A 19,279-nucleotide genomic window follows, 5' to 3' on the forward strand; every position below is an offset into this window, starting at 1 on the left:
GGGGGGGGGGCGGAGGTCTGTCTCCACAGCCTGGTCCAGCTCAGGCCATGAACTGGCACTGGGCTGCAGACCGGGGGTTGACAACCTCTGCTGTATACCATTTCCAAGAATCCATGCGTATCTGGGGTTGTGCATGGGGGAATGAATCCCACCCACTACCTTCCACTTCTCAGTGGAGAAATGGCACTATCAGAGCAGACAAAATCCATTGTGTGAAAAAGAGACTTGCACACTGCTTACTGCTATGTACAAGAGTTTGTAGATCAGGATCAGTGCCTTCATTTCTCGTAGATGTGGTGGCTTTTCTTCCTATTGCTAGAAGATGGTTGGCTTAGGGAAAGGAGAGAGCTGTACAGGAAGAGCTCTTTCTATGGCTAACAACTAACATGATAAAGTATTTGGGAAAACTGATGATTCCCCAAGTTTTGGCAAAACTAAGTGCAATTTTATTCACTCCAGTGTGCAGGAAAATTTGTCTGTTTTAGGTTTTACATACTTGGAAGCAATGGTAGCATAAGTCTATTTTTTTTTGTATCTCATTGCTGGCAATGGGAGGTGAGCATGCCCAGTAAACCATTCAAGTCAGAGCTATAACAGCACCCAGGCATATATTTTATCTTATGTTCTTAATATGGTTTTTTGAAACTCCTTTTGCTAGACTCATTACCATGTAACAGATCTTTGAATCAGGCTGATAAAAATTTCGACTGCCAAAACAAGCCCTGCTGATCAGTCATGTATTGTAGGTGGCCAAATGCCTGACAAACCTTTTTATTTTTGTAGGTCAAGATAGGCAGCAAAAACTGGTTATCAAGACCTGATTATGCTGGATTTGGCCACAAGTTCTGCTAGTTTGCTCTAAACTGCTGCGTATAAGCTTAGAACATTAAAAATGGATGCATATAATGGCATGCTGAAACCACCAAGAACTAACTAGTGGCAGAATGATGCTCCTAGGCGATGGAATACCATCCTGCCACTGCTCAGTTATGGATAGTTTCTGCATGTCACTATATAAATTCTTCTTAAAAGTAACTGTTCTAGTTTTTTTTAAAGAGGCAATGTCGATTCCTAAATGGATTATAATGTTACTTAGATTAACTTTATTAAACCACAAAATATGCATTCTTTTGAGTTTTTCAGAAGGCTTGCATGTTGTGAATGTACAGTTGTTCTTAATAAAGATGTTGCCTGTTTTTCGGTTGTACTCAGAGGTACATATGTTCTGTCCATAGATGTGATCACAAATTGCTGCTTTTCCTTTGAACAGGGCTGGTGCCAGAAGCTGGCACTGATGGGCCCCTGTTAGGTTTCCATTGCTTTGGCATGATTTATTTGCCACTGATCCTTGCCCTTAGTCTGATAGTAACCTTTGAAGACTGGTGTGCCATGTATGATCCTTGAGATGCCTTTGGGGTGTCACACTCATCATTCATCACCATGACTCAGATTTGCTAAGAATTATGGGAGTTTGGATCCAATAGTACCTTGAAGGCCATATTCTGGATACTACTGGACTTATCCCTTTTAAGTCTTCCTAATGTAGCATTGCTTCAGGACACTGGGAATTTTAAATGGCATCTCATAAGTCCCATCACTGTAGCATAAACTCAACTGTATATGAAGAGGCATACAGGTGTGCACTTTGACAAGGGCTCATTCAGACCTGGCCCTAAGTATCTCATTCAGAGATCACATGTGGCTCTTCCTCATCCATCACTTTCAATTGCATACTTGTATCATTACATTTATTTGAAGACTGATGTACCTAATGGGATTTTGTAGAGGAAACTCACCAGAAGATTGAGCCTATTGCTGGGAAGGTAATAGAAGTCCTGTTAAAAGTGCAAATTAAGTGTCTGTCCTAATGACAAATATTCTGCTGCAATAATTTATGCAAATATGTGTGCTGGTATGTTTCTGTTCCAGGTGTCTTTTAATAGAGATGAAATTGTATCAAATCTTGTGCCACAATTTGGGTTTTATCACTGAAAGAATGAATTTTACCTAGATTAGGATTTCATGTAAAATTTAATGATAAAATTTGCTACTCTTTGAATTCTGGTTCACAGATTTGTTTGAGCTGTACTTATTATATATAAGTGATTGGTAACAGGTTTCCCTATAACTTACAGGCACTTCATTTGATTCTGTCTGAGTTGCAGATTTATGTTATATATAAAAATTCTTTTTTTAAAAAAAGCAGTTGGATTGAGTCTTGTTATTGTGTCTTTTTGGCCACGTTTGACTTGCAATTTCTCATACAGTATTTTGATGGTAAGTGAAGTTATAGAAAAAGTGGACTTTGTATTTTAGTTGTCAGTAGTCAGAAAAATTGAGTTGGAATGAATAAGGGAGAGTAAGGGGAAAGTGCTCAGAACATGCAAGTGTGGTGTACAACACTGGTTCTTAACCTTGGGTTACTCAGGAGTTTTGGACTGCAACTCCCAGAAGCCTTCACCACCAGCTGTCCTGACTGGGGTTTCTGGGAGTTGCAGTTCAAAAGCATCCGAGTAACAAAGGTTAAGAATCACTGGTGTACAACATCAAGTATAAGATCCATTCCTGTTAGTTTTCTGTATATGTGTTTCTCAACAGTAAAATAAAAACAAACATTTCTTTTTTCACTTCAAAATAGGACAAGAGGGTGCCATCCACAATCATGGCCAGACCACTCCCACCTCTACACATCACCATTGACATGTAGAAAGAACACCACCACCCCAACTCCATACTGGAGTGACCGTGGTAATCACACAGCAAGAAAACTGTTTATTTGAACCAATCCTAAGAGTTCCAAATAGTAGGGGCCAACCCTAGACTAGATTGGGACAAACTGGTCCCCATTAGAGTTGGATTGGAATGCTCTAAGAGCCTTTTGACACTTCATTGAGCCACTCCCACACATTTTTGGTTTATGGAACCCTGATGGCACTGTTTAGCATGGGGGTGAGCCTTGTCTGCTTTTGTTTCTACTTAGAATAATCCATCCTTCCCGTTTAAGAGCTACTTTCACCAGAACACTCTGGGTATGGTGTAAACTGAGTAGACAACCCTGTGAGGTGTTAGGTGGGTAGAAGAATTAAAAGAACCCATATCTATATTCATCTTTTATTTTTAATATTTCCCTAACTGATGCAGTGAAATTCTGATACCATGCCAGGTTGATGCATTGCCATTTCAATATGCCACTTACTTTTTTAACAAACAAAAAGGAAAGCCGGGTCTCTTCCAGTTCTGCAGTTCTAAATTTTTTAGTATTATTAATGTTGCCTCAGCCCCCTGAAAGAAGTCTGAGAGAAATGGCAGGGAAGGGGTCTATGTTGACTCCTTAGGATCTGCCTCACAAGGTAGCAGAGCCCCAGTTTAGGAAAAAGGGGAGGGTTACCTCTCCTCCCCAATCTTCATCCCAATGTTCTCCCTGTAGCTGCTGTTTCCTTGCTTATGAATAAACCAGGTAAATCTTGCTTTGCATGATTCTGCTGCATGGGAGAAAAGGACAAGTGGGAATTAAAACAAATTGCATTTAAGAACCTTTTAAACTGGGACTGGATGGCACCAAATTTCCCACTGTGGACAGGCTGTTATAAGAACATGGTGCAGGTGACAATTTTAGAGTGATTTTTAGAGTGATTCCATGGGGGGGGGGGGAATGTACACAGCAGGATAAACTCCCCTGTAGCCTACCTCTGTCTTTGGATGCAAAAATAAAAAATTTCAAGCTGTTGTACTTCGGGCACATCATTAGAAGATTCTCTCTCGATATTGCTAGGAAACGTTGAAGGCAGCAGGAAAAGAGGAAGACCACAGTTGAGATGAATTGACACTTCTAAACAGGTTTGAGTTTGCAAGAGTTGAGGAGGGCTGTTGATGACAGGCCATTTTGGAGATCACTCACGGTAAATCGGAAGAAAGTAAGAGGAATCAAGAATACCTCATTACCTCCCAAGCCGGTGGCGTGCCATCGGACAGGCTCCAAAAATGACTAAACCAATTTGTGGCCCTTCTCAACGAACCTGACAGGGCATGGCTCAATGAAGCAAGCCACCGCTTTGACTTTGTCGAGGTCTGGGCAGGGCTTTGAATGACAGAAGACTTTTGGAGGTCGTGAATTCATCCGGTCGCCGTGAGTCCGAAGCTACTGGACGGCACTATGGCTGACAACAACCAGAAAAGAGTGTCCCGTTTGCCTTTTACTCCAAGCCACCAAACTTCCATCCCGCGCAAACTTGAATCCCGGTGTATCTTCTCTATTGCTGAGAGACAACGGAGGTCCCTTGTTCTCCCCACTATGCTTGTCGTTTTTGAAGATCCCGCCCCCCCCCCCCCCAGGGAAGAAAAGCAGCGCCCGAGGGTCCTTAGGCTGCACTGCCTGAGGAGCTTTTTTCCACGCCGTGGGGGTGGGGAAGGTGGAAAGCGTCCTCTCAGCCCGAAACACGACACCCCGTCACGAGCACCGTTCCGACAACAGATAAGGAAGCCGGGCTCCAGGGAGGCTCCCGGAGGTGGAGCTTGGCTGCGGAAGTGAAGAGAGAGCCGGAAACGAAGCGGTAGGCCTGGGCTGGGCTCCGAGGAACTCCCCGCTGCTGGAGAGCCTAGGTTGACTCTCGGAGGGCGCCTCAGGTGAGGCGGGGGCCCCCTTTCCCCTTGTAGGCCGCGGCCTTGTCGGGAGGGAGCGACCAGGCCCCTCGCCTGCCCGCCCTCCCTACCGCCGCCGCCATGCACGACGCCTTCGAGCCGGTGCCGATCCTGGAGAAGCTGCCGCTGCAGATCGACTGCCTGGCTGCCTGGGGTGAGTGCAAGGAGCGGGGCAGCTGCTTCGTTCCCCGGCGGTGCAGTTGGGACCCCCTGCCTTGCTGCGCTCCGTGGCTGCGCCTTCGAGCCACATCCAAAAGATGACACCCTTTTCTGGGAGCTAACTTTTGGCGCCTGCCTGCATGCCTATCTATCCTCCCCTGGTTCTGTGCTGCCTCACAGCGACTGATGAGTTGGGTTGCAGAATGTCTCAGTTTGATCCATAGGCCTGCGTCCAGGGAGAAAAAAAATCTCCCCTTTATTTCTTTTGGGTGATGACCGGTGGTGTAACAGGAGTAAATTGGGAAATCTGGCCTGGGGCCTCTTAATCTTTGCTTCCTACTTCGCATGAAGTATGTTCACCTTACATTAGATGATATAAGCATCAAGAAATAAAGGCCTCTTATTGTTAGCACCAACTAGAGGAGACCCATTGAATCAATTTTTGAAGGATGAGTCAAAGCCTATGTATACTCTTGATTTAACAGGTCTGCTCTGTTTGATGTTACCAGTAAGACTCGCCAGTGTGTGAAGTTATGGGCTGTTTGCTTGTGGCATCCCTTCCATCGTTTCAGTTTGAGGGCAACGAAAAAGAATACGGATTATCTGGTATATAATGTGGACCTTACTACAGCAAACCTTCAGATAGAAATGCAGTATAAAAAGGAAGATCACTCCGCTCTAAATACTGTACTGTAGTCTCATGCTTTCTAGTGGAGTGATAAGAAGTGAGTTTAACCTTCCTGAAGTGTAACCTGTGGGTTACACTTCTTGGTTGTAAAAGTAGGTGTCCTTGTCCTCTTTATTGACGTAGAAGTTGTTACTACATTAGCAGCACACTTTATGCCTCTGGGAACTACAGCTGGGTAAAGCTCCTACAGAAACACTTCTTGTGTGCGAATGGGAATGCATTTCAGAGCCAGTGTAATGTAGAGTGATGAAGTAGGGTGCAAGTTTTAGATTCAGGTCTGTGCTTGGCGGTGGAAACTTTCTGGGTAGTGACATCGGTCAAGAAAAATCTCTCACATACTGTACCTTGAAAACGCTATTAAAGTTGCTAGAAATTAGATGCGATGCTGCTGCAAGACAATACATTGTATAGCTAGTGTACAAATATACTTGAATTATTTCCCATCCCCACCCCACATTCCTTTTCAAATAGGAAAAATTATAAGAATGTGAGTTTTCAAAGTTGATGCATTGTCAAAAACATGTAGCTTTCCATATCAGTCATGGCTTTCAGAATGCTATAATTTATAACCCTGATGAGTTTGTTCTTCCTGACCAAGATGACTGCATTTTCCAGTCACAGATCTTTGGAAGGCTGAGACATACTGACTTGTTAAAGTGGTATACTGCTTTATGTTCTCATAGGCATTAAAATGTATTAATTTAATTATTTGAATGTTCTTATTCCTTGTGGTTGGGGAAGGTAAACTTCTTAGGAGTCATGTATTCTTGCAATTGGCAGCAGTTACAGTCCAAAAAAAGTAACATGAGTTTTATCCAAGACAATCAAGCAGTGATGGGCCTGAATCCTATTGTTGGTTCCAACTGGAGCAGTTCCAACTGGAGCAGACACATAAATCCCATTTGTGTGGCTATGGTCATAAGGCTGATTATGCAGTGTTCCAGACATTTTTTAAAATTTATTTTTCCCCAGAGGTCACAAGACTTCAGTTGACTCTCCTTCATTATGGGGAAGCTTTTGGGGGGACATAAGGCAGGGGGAAGTTTTTAATTTCTAAAAATTGTTGCCTGTAGTAAAGTCATCCCAGGGCAGTGATTTTTGGAAATTAAAGACTCCCCTGCATCCTGTGCCCCCTCCCAAGACTTCCTCATGATAAAAGGGATTGCATGGGACCTTTGAAACCTTTAGGGAGGGGCAAGAGAATCTGGAAATTCTTTGTTTCTAAAAAGTGCTGCAGCTAATGACACCAGCCTTACACAGAATAACTTATGGGATAGGGATTCAGCCATTGAAAACTGTACCTGGGAAACTGGTAAGTCCACACTCCTGCACATTTCATTGATTTAGATTTCTACTGTTTTAGACTGACACTGGATTTGGCTGTGTAATTTGCAGCAATGGAGTTTGAGGAGAGAGAAATGAGGGAGAGAGGAGAGATGACAATGATGCCTGTTGTCATGTACCGTAATGCCATGCATGCCTGTTTTGTTTTTTACACCTGCATATGATTTTCCAGTGTCCTAAATTGACTAATAACTATTTTTGGCTGAAATCCTGAGAATAGTATTACTAATAGTGAATCATTGATGATTAGAGACTTCCTTATGTGATCTGTATACTGTATATATATGCATGTTTGTCACATTGTGTGCATCCCAAACTTGCTAAATATATTGTTTAATCAAGAGCTAAGCCAGTATGCCTGTGTGCCCCCAAGCGTGACAACAAGGATGATTTGTTTATGGAGGAGAAGTGGTCTGGATGATATGATTTCTTTTATGCTGAAAAACAGGATTTGGGCTGATGTGTAATGTATTTATAGAAATTTGTTCAGATAGATAAAGAAGTAGGAAAAAATCAAGTTTAAATCAGTAGAACTTCTGAGTGAATGTTGTTTATTTTATAGAACTTTTCACTATGAAATAGACAGCCATATAAATTAGGCTTGAATAGAAATACTAATTGGATCATATTGGGGCTGATAAAATCCTTGCTCTTTTTGCAGAGGAATGGCTGCTTGTTGGGACAAAACAAGGACATCTCCTCCTTTACAGAATTCGAAAGGAAACGGGTGGGTCTGTAAGGATTTTGCCATGCTTTTGTATTTTAGTGCCCTAAGGCAGTGGTCCCCAACCTTCTCCAAGCCACGGACGAGTTGAGGGGTTGGGGTCCATGCATGGGAGGACAGCCCCCGCACTTGTGCGGGCGGGACGCGCTCATGGGTGGGCAAATTGTGCACATGTGCATGCGTGGGTGGTTGGGGGTGCTTGTGGGTGGGCAGGGGTGCACTCGCAGGTAGGTAGAGCATCCACTCATCCATGTGCAGGTGGGCTGTGCCTTCGCACATGCATGGGCACAGCCTGTGCAGGTGGGTGTGGGGGGGAGTGCATGCAGGTTGCGGGAGATCTGTCTCCACAGCCCGGTCCTGCCAAGGCCATGGCCCAAGGGTTGGGGACGCCTGCTCTAAGGAGGAGGTCTTCTGTGGCTTAGTAACCCAAGCTCAACAGAGCAACCTAGTGGTGATTTTTGGAGATTAAAGGCTTCTCCTCCGAAGGCTTCCCCAGGGCAAAAGAGAGCCCAGGAATGGGGGAACAGGAAGTTTTTAACTAATTAAAATTAAAATTGACCAGTGTCAGTAAATAGTAACTCTGGGGCAGAGATCTATATTGAGACTGTGGGTAGTGATGGAGCATAATTTGCTTTAATTTGTTTTAAATTATCCTGCTGGTTATTATATTGGTTGAATGTATGTATTTTATTTTTTATCCTATTTTGATATTGTACTGTTTATCTTGTTGTTAGCCGCCCAGAGTGGCCCGGTTGCCAGATGATGCGAGATAGAAATCTAATAAATAATAAATCCTCTTCTTCCCTTTCCCGCTGTCCAGGGACCTAATCTGCATTGCTTATTCCAGAGCTATTTATATTAAAATACACACTCACTATTGTAGGTACCAGTTTCAGGACTGTTCTCAAGCCTAATTTGGCCCTGAGTATCTCAGAAAACTAAGGTCAAAAACATGTTAGAAATGGGAAGAGAAACATCCTTAAGTAGTGAAATAAACCATATGAGTGTCACAGAAAAAGCTCCTCTCATTTCCTGTATTTTGCAAATTAACTTTTTTCGTTCAGTGATTGATCTCCTGGAAATAAATTCAGGAATACTTTGAGGTCTAGTTTTACAAACTCAAAAAGACTGCCTTAGCCACCTATCTGCTTTCTATCCCTGAAACGATCAGAATGTTATTTAGTGATCATTAGAGGTAGGGTTTTTATGACATGTCTTATTTTTTTTTCTCCAGCCTATGTTTGACCTGATAAGTGGGTTTGAAATGTTTATGAGTAATGTGGTGAGAAAGGCCAGATTACTTGTGGGTTCAAGTATAGGTTGCAGAGAAAGTGTGAAATGTCATGGAAATCTTTCCCCTATCACTATGTGAGCAATGTAAGCAGCAAGCACATGGTTAGTCTTCATGGAAGTTAGGTATCTACTAGAAATTGTTTCTGCTGTAACAGTCCCAGGTAGCTGTATGCTTCTTTTGCTGCATGAGCCTCTTTTTTATTCAGATTGGTTTATAGAGCTTTGCTGCATTTTAAAATCAGCTATAAGATGTGAAGGAACATCATTATCAGATACAGGCCTATTCCTATCAGCAGAAACCAACCCGTAAAATATATTTTGGGATGGCTCAGAAGAGAAAAAAGTAAAAAGTCTGGTTACACCATTAGTAGCAATTGTTGCTCAAAAACTTATTTTATGCATATTAGGAGAATTATATCCTCATTTTTGAAGCAGACAAAATCTTCAAGGATACTTCCTCTCTGTTTTTAATGCAATCTAAAATAGTTTTATGAGTGCACCCCCAAGTCTACAGTGTCAATTGCTTTCACAAGTCTCTGTAGTTACAGTTTCTGCTTGGGAAGTGTGAGCAAGATGAGGCCCTTTAATGGACAGAGATGAAGTAGTCATTCAAGAAGCTCCAGAATGTTACAGTTTGCCTGTCTCAGATCTGAAGGATAGGAGATACAACGGAATGCAGTGAGGAATGGGAGAAGTCAGAATATCACAGTGTTAGCAGATGAAGTAACATGGAATTAGGCATTACACTGGTGGAATTTAGTAGCTATGATTTTTAAACTAAATGCAACTAGTGGAGGAGTGCATATGGGCCAGAGATTGGGAGTTGACATTCAAACTTTTTTCCTCCGGAAGGCTACAAATATTGACCTGGAGGGTAAGCTCCGTATTCCTTCTCTGGGAAACACCTGTTTCTGCCTCAGAGAAGCTCCTTTCTTGTTGTGTGTCAGTGTTCTAGCTTTACAAGGAGATGTTTTTATGCTGAATTCATTCTCAGTCGCTTTAGGCAGTCAAATCATACTAGCTTTGATTTGCTTTTGTCTCACTTGGTAAATTTCTCCCCCTTTGTGCATCAACATCAGGAGAAGTTGCATCATCAGAAAGTGGCTGTAAGTTTGTATCCATAAACCTCCTTTAAACCTTTATGGCAATTTTTAAAAAAACCTTTCCCTACTTGCAGTATTTTATAGAGATCTGGTTTGCTAGCTTTTTATCTAGATAAGTGGTATTGGGGGCTTGTCTTTTTCTAGGGTAGATTTTTGATGTAGTTTGTTAAATTCCTTTAGATTGCAACTCCAGGTTTACTGTTGGGGTAGTTGGGTATTCTGCAGTGGGCAGTCTCCAGGAAGATCTGTGAGACTTGTAGCTCCTTTAAATTGATCACAAGACTTGGTGGGAAATTTTGCCCTAGCTGATGAAAGAGAGGTTGGTGAAAGAGGTACCTCGTAAAGCATCTGTGGTTTTAAAGAGTTCCTTTCCTGTTTTGTTAGGTTGCAACAGGTTTGAAGTGACTCTAGAAAAATCAAACAAGAACTTCTCTAAGAAGATTCAGCAGGTGGGTCTGACGGCTATGGACCCAAATAAGATAATTCTTTAGAACTAATTTTTTTACCTGAAGTTTAATCTTCATTTTAAAGGGGTTTGAGTGAGTTTAGAAGTATTTGTACAATTGAGATTTTTTTAAAAATACAGTTGTGCCCCGCTTAACGATTACCCTGTATAATGACGAATCCGCTTCACGACGATGTTTTTGCGATTGCAAAACAATGTTTCAATGGGGTTTTTTCGCTTTGCGATGATTGGTTCCCTGCTTCGGGAACTGATTCTTCACATTACGATGATCAAAACAGCTGATTGTCAGGTTTTCAAAATGGCCGCTGGCTGCTCAAAATGGCTCCCCACTGTGTTTTGGGATGGATTCCTCGCTTTACAGGCACAAAAAATGGCTGCCCCTATGGAGGATCTTCGCTGGACGGTGAGTTATTCAGCCCATTGGAATACATTGAACTGTTTTCAATGCGTTTCAGTGGGCTTTTTTATTTCGCTTTACGACATTTTCACTCTACAGTGATTTCGCTGGAACAAATTAACGTCGTCAAGTGAGGCACCACTGTATTGGTATTGATTGCAGCAAACATTAATGCAGTGGGGCTTGCTTTTTAATAAATGTGTCTGGGATTGCTGCCCAAAATTCAGAGGCAACAGAAAAGTTGTTCTTTCTTGAAGGTGTCTTTAGTTATATATTGTATATATACATGCTTTTCAGCTAGGATTAGCTCCCAAAACTGCTTAACAGGTTTCTGCCAAAGGCAGAAGAAGCTGCATATGGAATCAGAAGCTAGCTGATATAAAAGATGGCACTTGTGCGGAAACAGCTTCTCTAATCTACAAAGCCTGTTAACTAACAGCTAATTTAAATCTGTACACATGAAGATAGGAGACCTGAAGAGTGAGACATCTTATTTTGAATAACTGCCTTTCATACAGCTTACCATTCTAGTGCTCTTCTTTTTGCCATGGAATGTTTATTTTAAGATACACATCATGGTTCTTTTTTCTCTTTCCCCTGCATTGCAGGGACAGACTGCGGTTTTCTGTATTATCTTTACCCTGAACGTTAATTATAATTCTGATGATTAATTTATTATATTGATTCTGATTAATTATAATTTTGGTGAGGGGAAACAAGCCAACTTTAACTACTTTGTGTCAGAGTTTGTTCCTGATAATCATAGTCCAACTGCTGGATAGCTCAGTGGTTTAGGTCTCTGGCTGCAGAGGCAGAGTTTTTCTACTTTGCCTCTTAGGTAGGGGCTGGACTTGATGATCCATAGAGTCCCTTCCAGGTCTGCAGTTCCAAGGTTAGATTCCAAGATTAGATAGTTTACTTGAGTTCATAAGAACATACAAGCTGTGATTACTCAAGTGAAATAGTACTGTTTACCTCTGAAAACTATATGGAAAATAAAGTTCTCAAGAGAGTGATTGGGGAAGTCATTCAGTTTCGACCATGCTCTGTTGTCTACCTAAGCTACAAGCTACAGGGCTGCTGTTCTTAGACATTAAACAGCTATAGGTGCAAATTAACTTTGTTTGGGAAATAACAGCCTGCACATAAATCAGCCCTATTCTGAGTCCCTTTTTGGTATGTAAATTTTATATCTAAAAAAACTTTGATGTTAATTTTCTTACAGGATGTTTTTGTTTTTGGTAGATCCATGTTGTGTCCCAGTTTAAAATTTTGGTCAGTTTATTAGGTAAGTGAAATAACTATTCAGTTGAATTCAGGAAATTTTTACGAGTAGAAGAATTTCAACTAAATGACATGTGCTATAACTCAAGCAGTAATTTGTGTATCTTGTCCCAAATAGAAAACAACATTTACGTTCATGATCTGTTGACGTTTCAACAGATAACAACAGTTCCCAAGGCGAAAGGTGCAACTCTCTTCACCTGTGACCTGAAGGTAAATTCAAGAAGACATATGCATGTCGTTCAAACTGAGGTTTGAGGTTCTTAAAAATTCTGATTTATCATGATTGAACAAAATGTGCTGGTGAATATTTGCTCCTGTCTGTTTGTCCGTCCATCTATCCTGCCTTTCTTCCAATAAAACAACCCAAGTGACAGTCCCTAGATGGGATATCATAATAGACAAACCACATAAGGATGGTCTGTAGTTTGTTTTGCAACCTTCACTTGTAAGAGGAATGAAGGGGAATCATGGAGCAGCATGCATGACCCTGCTGTCAGAGGTGTGTGAAATTAAAATGAAAGCATTTTTGTAATAGATGAAAAGTGGATACTTCAAAACAAAGCTTACATTTTTCTACATTTTATTTTTACAGCACTCTGAAACAGGGGAAGAGGTTCTACGGATGTGTGTGGCAGTACGAAAGAAGTTACAACTCTATTATTGGAAGGACAGAGACTTCTATGAGCTGCAGGTATGTTGGTACTGTACCAAATATATATTTAGATCCTCCCTCCCTTCCTTTGTAACTTACTGTTCATTGAGTTTGCATAAGAGGTGACAGAGACAACAGACTCCTGTCTCCAACCACAAAAATGGTTTGGGACCCCATTACTTGTTGGAGCATCTTCCCCCAAGTTTATTCATCTGCACCTTCAGATCCTCCCAGGCAGTGACTACCTTGAAGAAGGTTAGAAAATCATCAATAAGAAGTTGAATCTTTTTGGCAATTGCAGCATCTCCTAGTCATGCTGTGCCTGTCCCTCTCCTTACTCACTTTTATGAGGTTGCTTAACATGCTGCACTTCAGGGAGCCCTTTGACTGCAGCCTTGCCTGAATTTTTCTTTGTGTTATCAATGTGGCAACCCCAGACCTACTGGAGTATGCCACACTCTAATTATGCTGCCACCAACCATTCCCTATAAGAAGTCACACAGACCAGGAATGGATTTTTAACAAACAAAAGAACCAGGTTTATTTAAACAACAAACAGGGTAAATAAAAAGATCAAGTAAATAAGATACTGTAACGTGGCTTAGTCTCAATCATACATACAACAGTTTGGTTCACACAGAACACTTTAAAGTAAAGCACAGACCCTGAACCTATCAGTTCTGGCTACCTATAAAGAAACCTGAACCTATCAGGTATGTACCAACTGACACACAGTTGTACTCAGTCTGACACACAGACTCCAACTCCTTCCTCTCCACACAAGCTCCAAATATATATACAGTACAGCACCTCCCCCCTGATGTCCCGCCTTCCACTCCCCATAGGATGGAACTTTCCCTCCAAACCCATGACAGACAGGTACCATCAGTGCTGTATGTAACACCTCCCCTCTTTATAAGTTGTTTTGCAGGGGAAAAGCTAAAGTGCTTTTCTCCAAAAAACAACCAGGATCAAAACGTATAAACAGTTAAACATTATAACACAATACCATACTTACTCATACTTACACTGTAGGTTAAACATAGCACTTATGCATTTAAACATTAACATTTACCATACATTAAGTTACCTTTATTAATACAAACCAAGCCTGTTCAAAAAAAAAACCAGGTACATTTAACTTTTGGTCAACAAACTATACATAGTCCATATTTCTTCGCCGTCTTCACTCTTCGGGTCTTCTTGACAAGGCGTCAGCGACACAGTTCATTGACCCTCTGACCACCTTCACTTCGAAGTCATAATCTTGCAGATTTAAAGCCCACCTCATAAGTTTACTATTATGGGTTTTCATTGTCTTTAACCACTGCAGTGGTGAGTGGTCAGTGCACAGAACAAAATGTCTTCCCCAGATGTAAGGCTTGGCCTTCTGAATCGCGTATACTATGGCCAGGCACTCCTTTTCCACGGTTGCCAAATGTCTCTCACCTTTCTGGAGTTTCCTACTCAGGTAGGACACTGGATGCTGGTCACCATTTTCATCCTCCTGGCAAAGAACTGCTCCTACCCCGCTGTTAGACGCATCGGTGTAGATGATGAACTCCCGGTCGAAGTCTGGAGCACGCAGCACTGGATAATTGATGAGCGCCTCCTTCAACCTCCGGAACGCCTCCTCACAGTCGCTGGTCCACGGGATGCGGTCATCAGTCTTCTTCCGCGTCAGATCGGTCAGCGGAGCCGCCATCTCGCTAAACCTCGGGATGAACTTTCTGTAGTAGCCCACCAACCCAAGAAATGATTTGACTTTTTTCTTGGTGTTGGGTCTGGGCCAATCACGAACAGCTTCTATCTTGGCCTCTAGGGGTTTGATCACTCCTCCCCCTACTATGTGACCCAAGTATTTTATTTCTGGGCTACCCAGCTGCAGTTTGTTCTCTTTGCAGGGCCTAGGCCAAAGCACTTCCTCCCCTGGGTTAAAGTGCCTCTCCCTGGCTTTCTGGTCATACCAGGTTTTCTGTCTAACCTTCTGAGCTTGCAGGTTCTCTGCTGCTAGCTCTAGGTTTCTCTTTAGGTCATTCATTAAAGAGTCTATATATGTCACAACGTCTTGTGGGTCATCCTGGGTGATCTGCTCCCAATTTTGCTTGATTAAATCAAGTGGACCTTTCACCCTTCTCCCAAAAAAAAGTTCAAATGGACTGAACCCGGTACTGGCTTGGGGCACTGATCGATAAGCAAACAAAAGGGATTGCAGCTTCTGGTCCCAATTGTTTGGATTCTCTGCCAAGTAAGCCCTAATCATGCGCATCAGAGTCCCATTGAACTTCTCTGTTAACCCATTACTTTCGGGGTGATAGGCAGTGGTTTCCTTGTGTTTAATTCCACAGATTTGCCATAACCGTTTCATGAGCTTTGATGTAAACGATGTGCCCAAATCTGTGATTATTTCTGAGGCAAATCCCATCCTGGACATATACCCCACCAAGGCATCTGCCACTGTGTTAGTTTCAATGTTAGTCAAGGGAATGGCTTCGGGGTACCTCGTGGCATGGTCCACAATGGTGAGAATAAACCGGTTCCCCCTCTTTGTGGCCTTGGGCAAAGGTCCCACATTATCCACTCCTATACATTTGAACGGTGTGTCAATCACAGGCAAAGGGCACAACTTCGCTTTGGTCCTGTCACGGTTATTCCCCTGCCTCTGACACACATCACATTGTTTACAGAACTCCTTGATCTGCTTCCCTATTTCAGGCCAGTAAAAATTCTGTGTGATTCTCTGCTGTGTTTTGTTCACCCCTAAGTGCGCAGCAAACATGTCAGAGTGCCCCCTTTGTAAGATCATGGGGCGATACTTTTCAGGTACCACTAGCTGACTTCTGATCCCATCTCCCCCTTTTGAGATATTCATCAGGGTCTCTCTATATAAAATTCCCTTTTTCTCATGAAATCTCGCTGTGGTTTCAGGTGTTAGCGGGGTGTCTGTCACCTTTTCAAAACACTTTCGGAGAGTGGAGTCTGCCTTTTGCTCTTGGCCAAATTTGCTGTCTGTGGTTAAGGTTTCCACCACAGCTTCGGGACTATCCTCATCTGCTCCAGCCTCGGGCTCTTCAGTACCCCCCTGAACTGTCCCCGTGGTAGCTTGTGAGCGTGTAATCACTAGCACCCGTTTCACGTGTTCAGCCAGGTCATTTCCCACGAGCACGGCTGCTGGCAGAGTCGATGAAATCGCTAGCCGCCAAACTCCCCTCCAGCCTTGAAAGCTCACAGGTACCTCAGCTACTGGCAGTGAGATCACCTGCCCCTCAATCCCTGCCACCTTCAAGCTCTCATTTGGGATTATATACTTCCTAGGGATAATGTCTGGATGGCACAGGGTCACCTGGGAACAAGTATCCCTCAGCCCCCTATACTGATGGTCAAGTATTCCTACGTCCACCCCTGCGGTCTCAAACAATTGTGAATCTGTTCTCACTAGTAAGCAGCGCTTGACCTCCACAAGAGGACCATTTTCCCCAGCCTGATCAGCAGATGTAACTGTTCCAGATTGAGTAGCCATGGCAACAGGCTCCCTCAGTGGCAAGGAGCTTTGCTCTGTCTGGACACAGAACACAGCTTTTGGCTTGGTTCCACTCAAATCATGAGGCAAATTTCCCTTTAGCTGCTTTAATTTCTCACACTCTGAGATTAGATGGCCCTTTCCTTGACAGAAATAACATTTTCTGCTGTACTTGGAGTCTTTCTCATCTGGTTTTGGTTTTCCCTCCAAAATCTGAGGTCTTGGTGGTTTCATGTCTGAGGGCTTCCCTTCAACATGGGCCCCTCCCCCTTGCTGGTTTTTCCCTGGTCCCTGAGAGTACTTGCTGTAGGTTTCTTTGGGTTTACCTACAGATTTCCCCTCAGCACCTAAGGGTTTTCTTATTTGGTAAATAAAATCTGCGATCTCTGCCGCCTCTGTCACAGATTTCGGTTTCCTCTCCCTCACCTGGAACTTCAGTTCCCCATGCAGGACTGAATAAAACTGTTCCAGCGCTATCAGGTCTTTGAGCTGCTGGTAGGTCTCTGTCCCCTCCTGAGACAGCCATTTCTCTAGCAGCCTCACCAGTTGGGCCCCTACTTGGGTAAAAGTCTGCTCTGGTTTTTTGGTGAGTGACCTGAATTTTTGCCTCAGCTGTTCAGCAGTTATCCCATGTCTGGCAAACACCAGTTTTTTAAACTCAGCGAAATCTTTCAACAGTTCCACTGGCATCTCGGCATAGACTTCTGCCAGGCTGCCACTGATTAAAGATCGCATAATGGTCATCTTCTCAGTTTCCCTTACTGAGAAGTCTACAAACGCTCTTTCCACGAGGGAAAAGAACACCTCAGGGCAATCTCCCTTGTGGTACACAGGGAATTTCTTCAGGTCAGTTTTAGACAATTGGCCCACCTCAGAATCCCTATTGTTATTATTCTGGTTCATCATTTCCAATTTTCTTAACTCAAACGCCATCCTTTCTTTTTCCAGAGCAATTTTCTCTCTCTCTTATCTTTCTTCTTTTTCCATTCTCTCTCTCTCTAATTCGAATTGTCTCTGTTTCTCCCTTTCCTCCCTTCTTTCTCTCTCTAATCTTTCCTCCATTTCCCTCACCCTCAGTTCATGCTGTTGGGCTAGGACCATTTTTCTGAGTTCTGGGTTCTGTTCTCCCGTGCTCTCATCCTGCACTGAGCCAAATTCCTCCTCAGAACCTTGGTCTACCTGTGGGTCTCTTACTTCCCCCATTTCTGCCATTTGGCTTCGAGTCAAGGGCATAATCCCCCCCAGAACAGGCTGCCTTCAAAAGTCAAGCCTCAAAATAAAGCGACGACTTTTTTCCTTTTGCCTCAGAAACAGCCTTCTATAGATTGCTGCTGTTCCTTCAGCACTAACTTGCAACTGTTGCCAGGCAGAATTCCCCCCCTCTGCTAGGCCTCTCAGCAGACAGGCTAAATCACTGTTACTTCACACAGCTTTGCCTCAGCTCTTTCCCGCCAAAACGGGTTGCCTCAGAGCTCCCTAATCTAGTCCCCAATCTGAGTTGGCACGTTCTTCCACTAGCGTACCTCCCCGTGAGGTAAGCCTAGAAGATTACCTACGCGCTCTCAGATTTTCCCTGACTAGACCCCCCTTGCTCTGGGCACACTTGCCAAGGCTTTGCTGGACCACTGGACAACTGGACCAGTCGTATCCCACACGCTGGACACCAATCAATGTGACAACCCCAGACCTACTGGAGTATGCCACACTCTAATTATGCTGCCACCAACCATTCCCTATAAGAAGTCACACAGACCAGGAATGGATTTTTAACAAACAAAAGAACCAGGTTTATTTAAACAACAAACAGGGTAAATAAAAAGATCAATAAGATACTGTAACGTGGCTTAGTCTCAATCATACATACAACAGTTTGGTTCACACAGAACACTTTAAAGTAAAGCACAGACCCTGAACCTATCAGTTCTGGCTACCTATAAAGAAACCTGAACCTATCAGGTATGTACCAACTGACACACAGTTGTACTCAGTCTGACACACAGACTCCAACTCCTTCCTCTCCACACAAGCTCCAAATATATATACAGTACAGCACCTCCCCCCTGATGTCCCGCCTTCCACTCCCCATAGGATGGAACTTTCCCTCCAAACCCATGACAGACAGGTACCATCAGTGCTGTATGTAACAGTGCCCTGTTGCTTTTAATATTTATTTATTTATTTATTTATTTATTTAATTTATATGCCGCCCACTCTACCCAAAGGTCTCTGGGCGGCTTACAACAATTAAAATTCAATGCAGTAAAATAAAATGATTAAAATACAGTTAAAATACAATTAAAATACAATTAATATGGAAAGGCTGCACTGTCTATTCTGATTTAATTCTGTTCATTTGTTTATTTTACATTTAAATTGCTGGCTTTTGTTATGATCTGTTTTGATTTTATTATGCTGTTAACTTCCAAAAATCGTGCACTGCACTAATAAGGAAACAAACAAATGGTGAGAAAGTGGACAGGGGAGAGGATCTCCTTTGCAGTGGGCCATTTTCCCACTGAGCACTGGAATCACATGAGTCTAATGAAAGGGAACTTTCTGTGAACACTCTCACCATAGAATTGGAGAAGTTGGGAAAGGAAGAAAAGGTGGGGAAAAGAGAACTGACAGGATAGGCAAAGCTAGAATGTAACGGGAGAGCTAGAAAGGAGGAGGACTTCACAGAGAGAAAGAAGGAAGGAAGGAGAGAAACAAGCAGTTATATGGTTAGGGAAGAGGGAGAGAAGGAAGATTATAAGTGGGTGATGAAACAGGATCTGTTTACCAGTGAATGGATTAGGTTTTATATTACCAAGAGAGTGGCAGAAAAGGAATGGTTGCAACAACTTCCCCATAAGACATCGTACTGTGGGGAAAGAGAATGGAAAGAAAACACATACAGAGAGTTGTGTGAGTTGTTGAGAGAGAGAGAGAGAGAGCACATTTGCCTCAGAGCAGGATGAAATGGGGAAGAGCAGGGATATGGGATTTCTCATCAGTGTCAATGGTGT

The 19,279-nt window shown here is 42.8% G+C and overlaps 1 protein-coding gene across 3 annotated transcripts in view; it reads left to right on the top strand.

Moving 5' to 3' along the window:
* The first annotated feature begins 4,587 nt into the window (after positions 1–4,587).
* VPS39 (VPS39 subunit of HOPS complex) overlaps positions 4,588–19,279 on the top strand; it is a 39,439-nt gene continuing 24,747 nt past the window's right edge. For 2 of the 3 annotated variants that reach the window (XM_020793742.3, XM_072986220.2), the window contains exons 1-7: positions 4,588–4,792; positions 7,491–7,556; positions 9,926–9,952; positions 10,334–10,398; positions 12,058–12,100; positions 12,215–12,309; positions 12,692–12,790. In XM_020793742.3, the coding sequence (XP_020649401.2) occupies positions 4,720–4,792; positions 7,491–7,556; positions 9,926–9,952; positions 10,334–10,398; positions 12,058–12,100; positions 12,215–12,309; positions 12,692–12,790 (468 nt within the window). In that variant the 5' untranslated portion in view covers positions 4,588–4,719. The remainder of the gene's footprint in view (positions 4,793–7,490; positions 7,557–9,925; positions 9,953–10,333; positions 10,399–12,057; positions 12,101–12,214; positions 12,310–12,691; positions 12,791–19,279) is intronic. The other variant, XM_020793743.3, reaches the window with a different exon arrangement.

The sequence above is a fragment of the Pogona vitticeps genome, chromosome 1 (assembly GCF_051106095.1).
Source record: "Pogona vitticeps strain Pit_001003342236 chromosome 1, PviZW2.1, whole genome shotgun sequence".
Classification (NCBI taxonomy): Eukaryota; Metazoa; Chordata; class Lepidosauria; order Squamata; family Agamidae; genus Pogona; species Pogona vitticeps.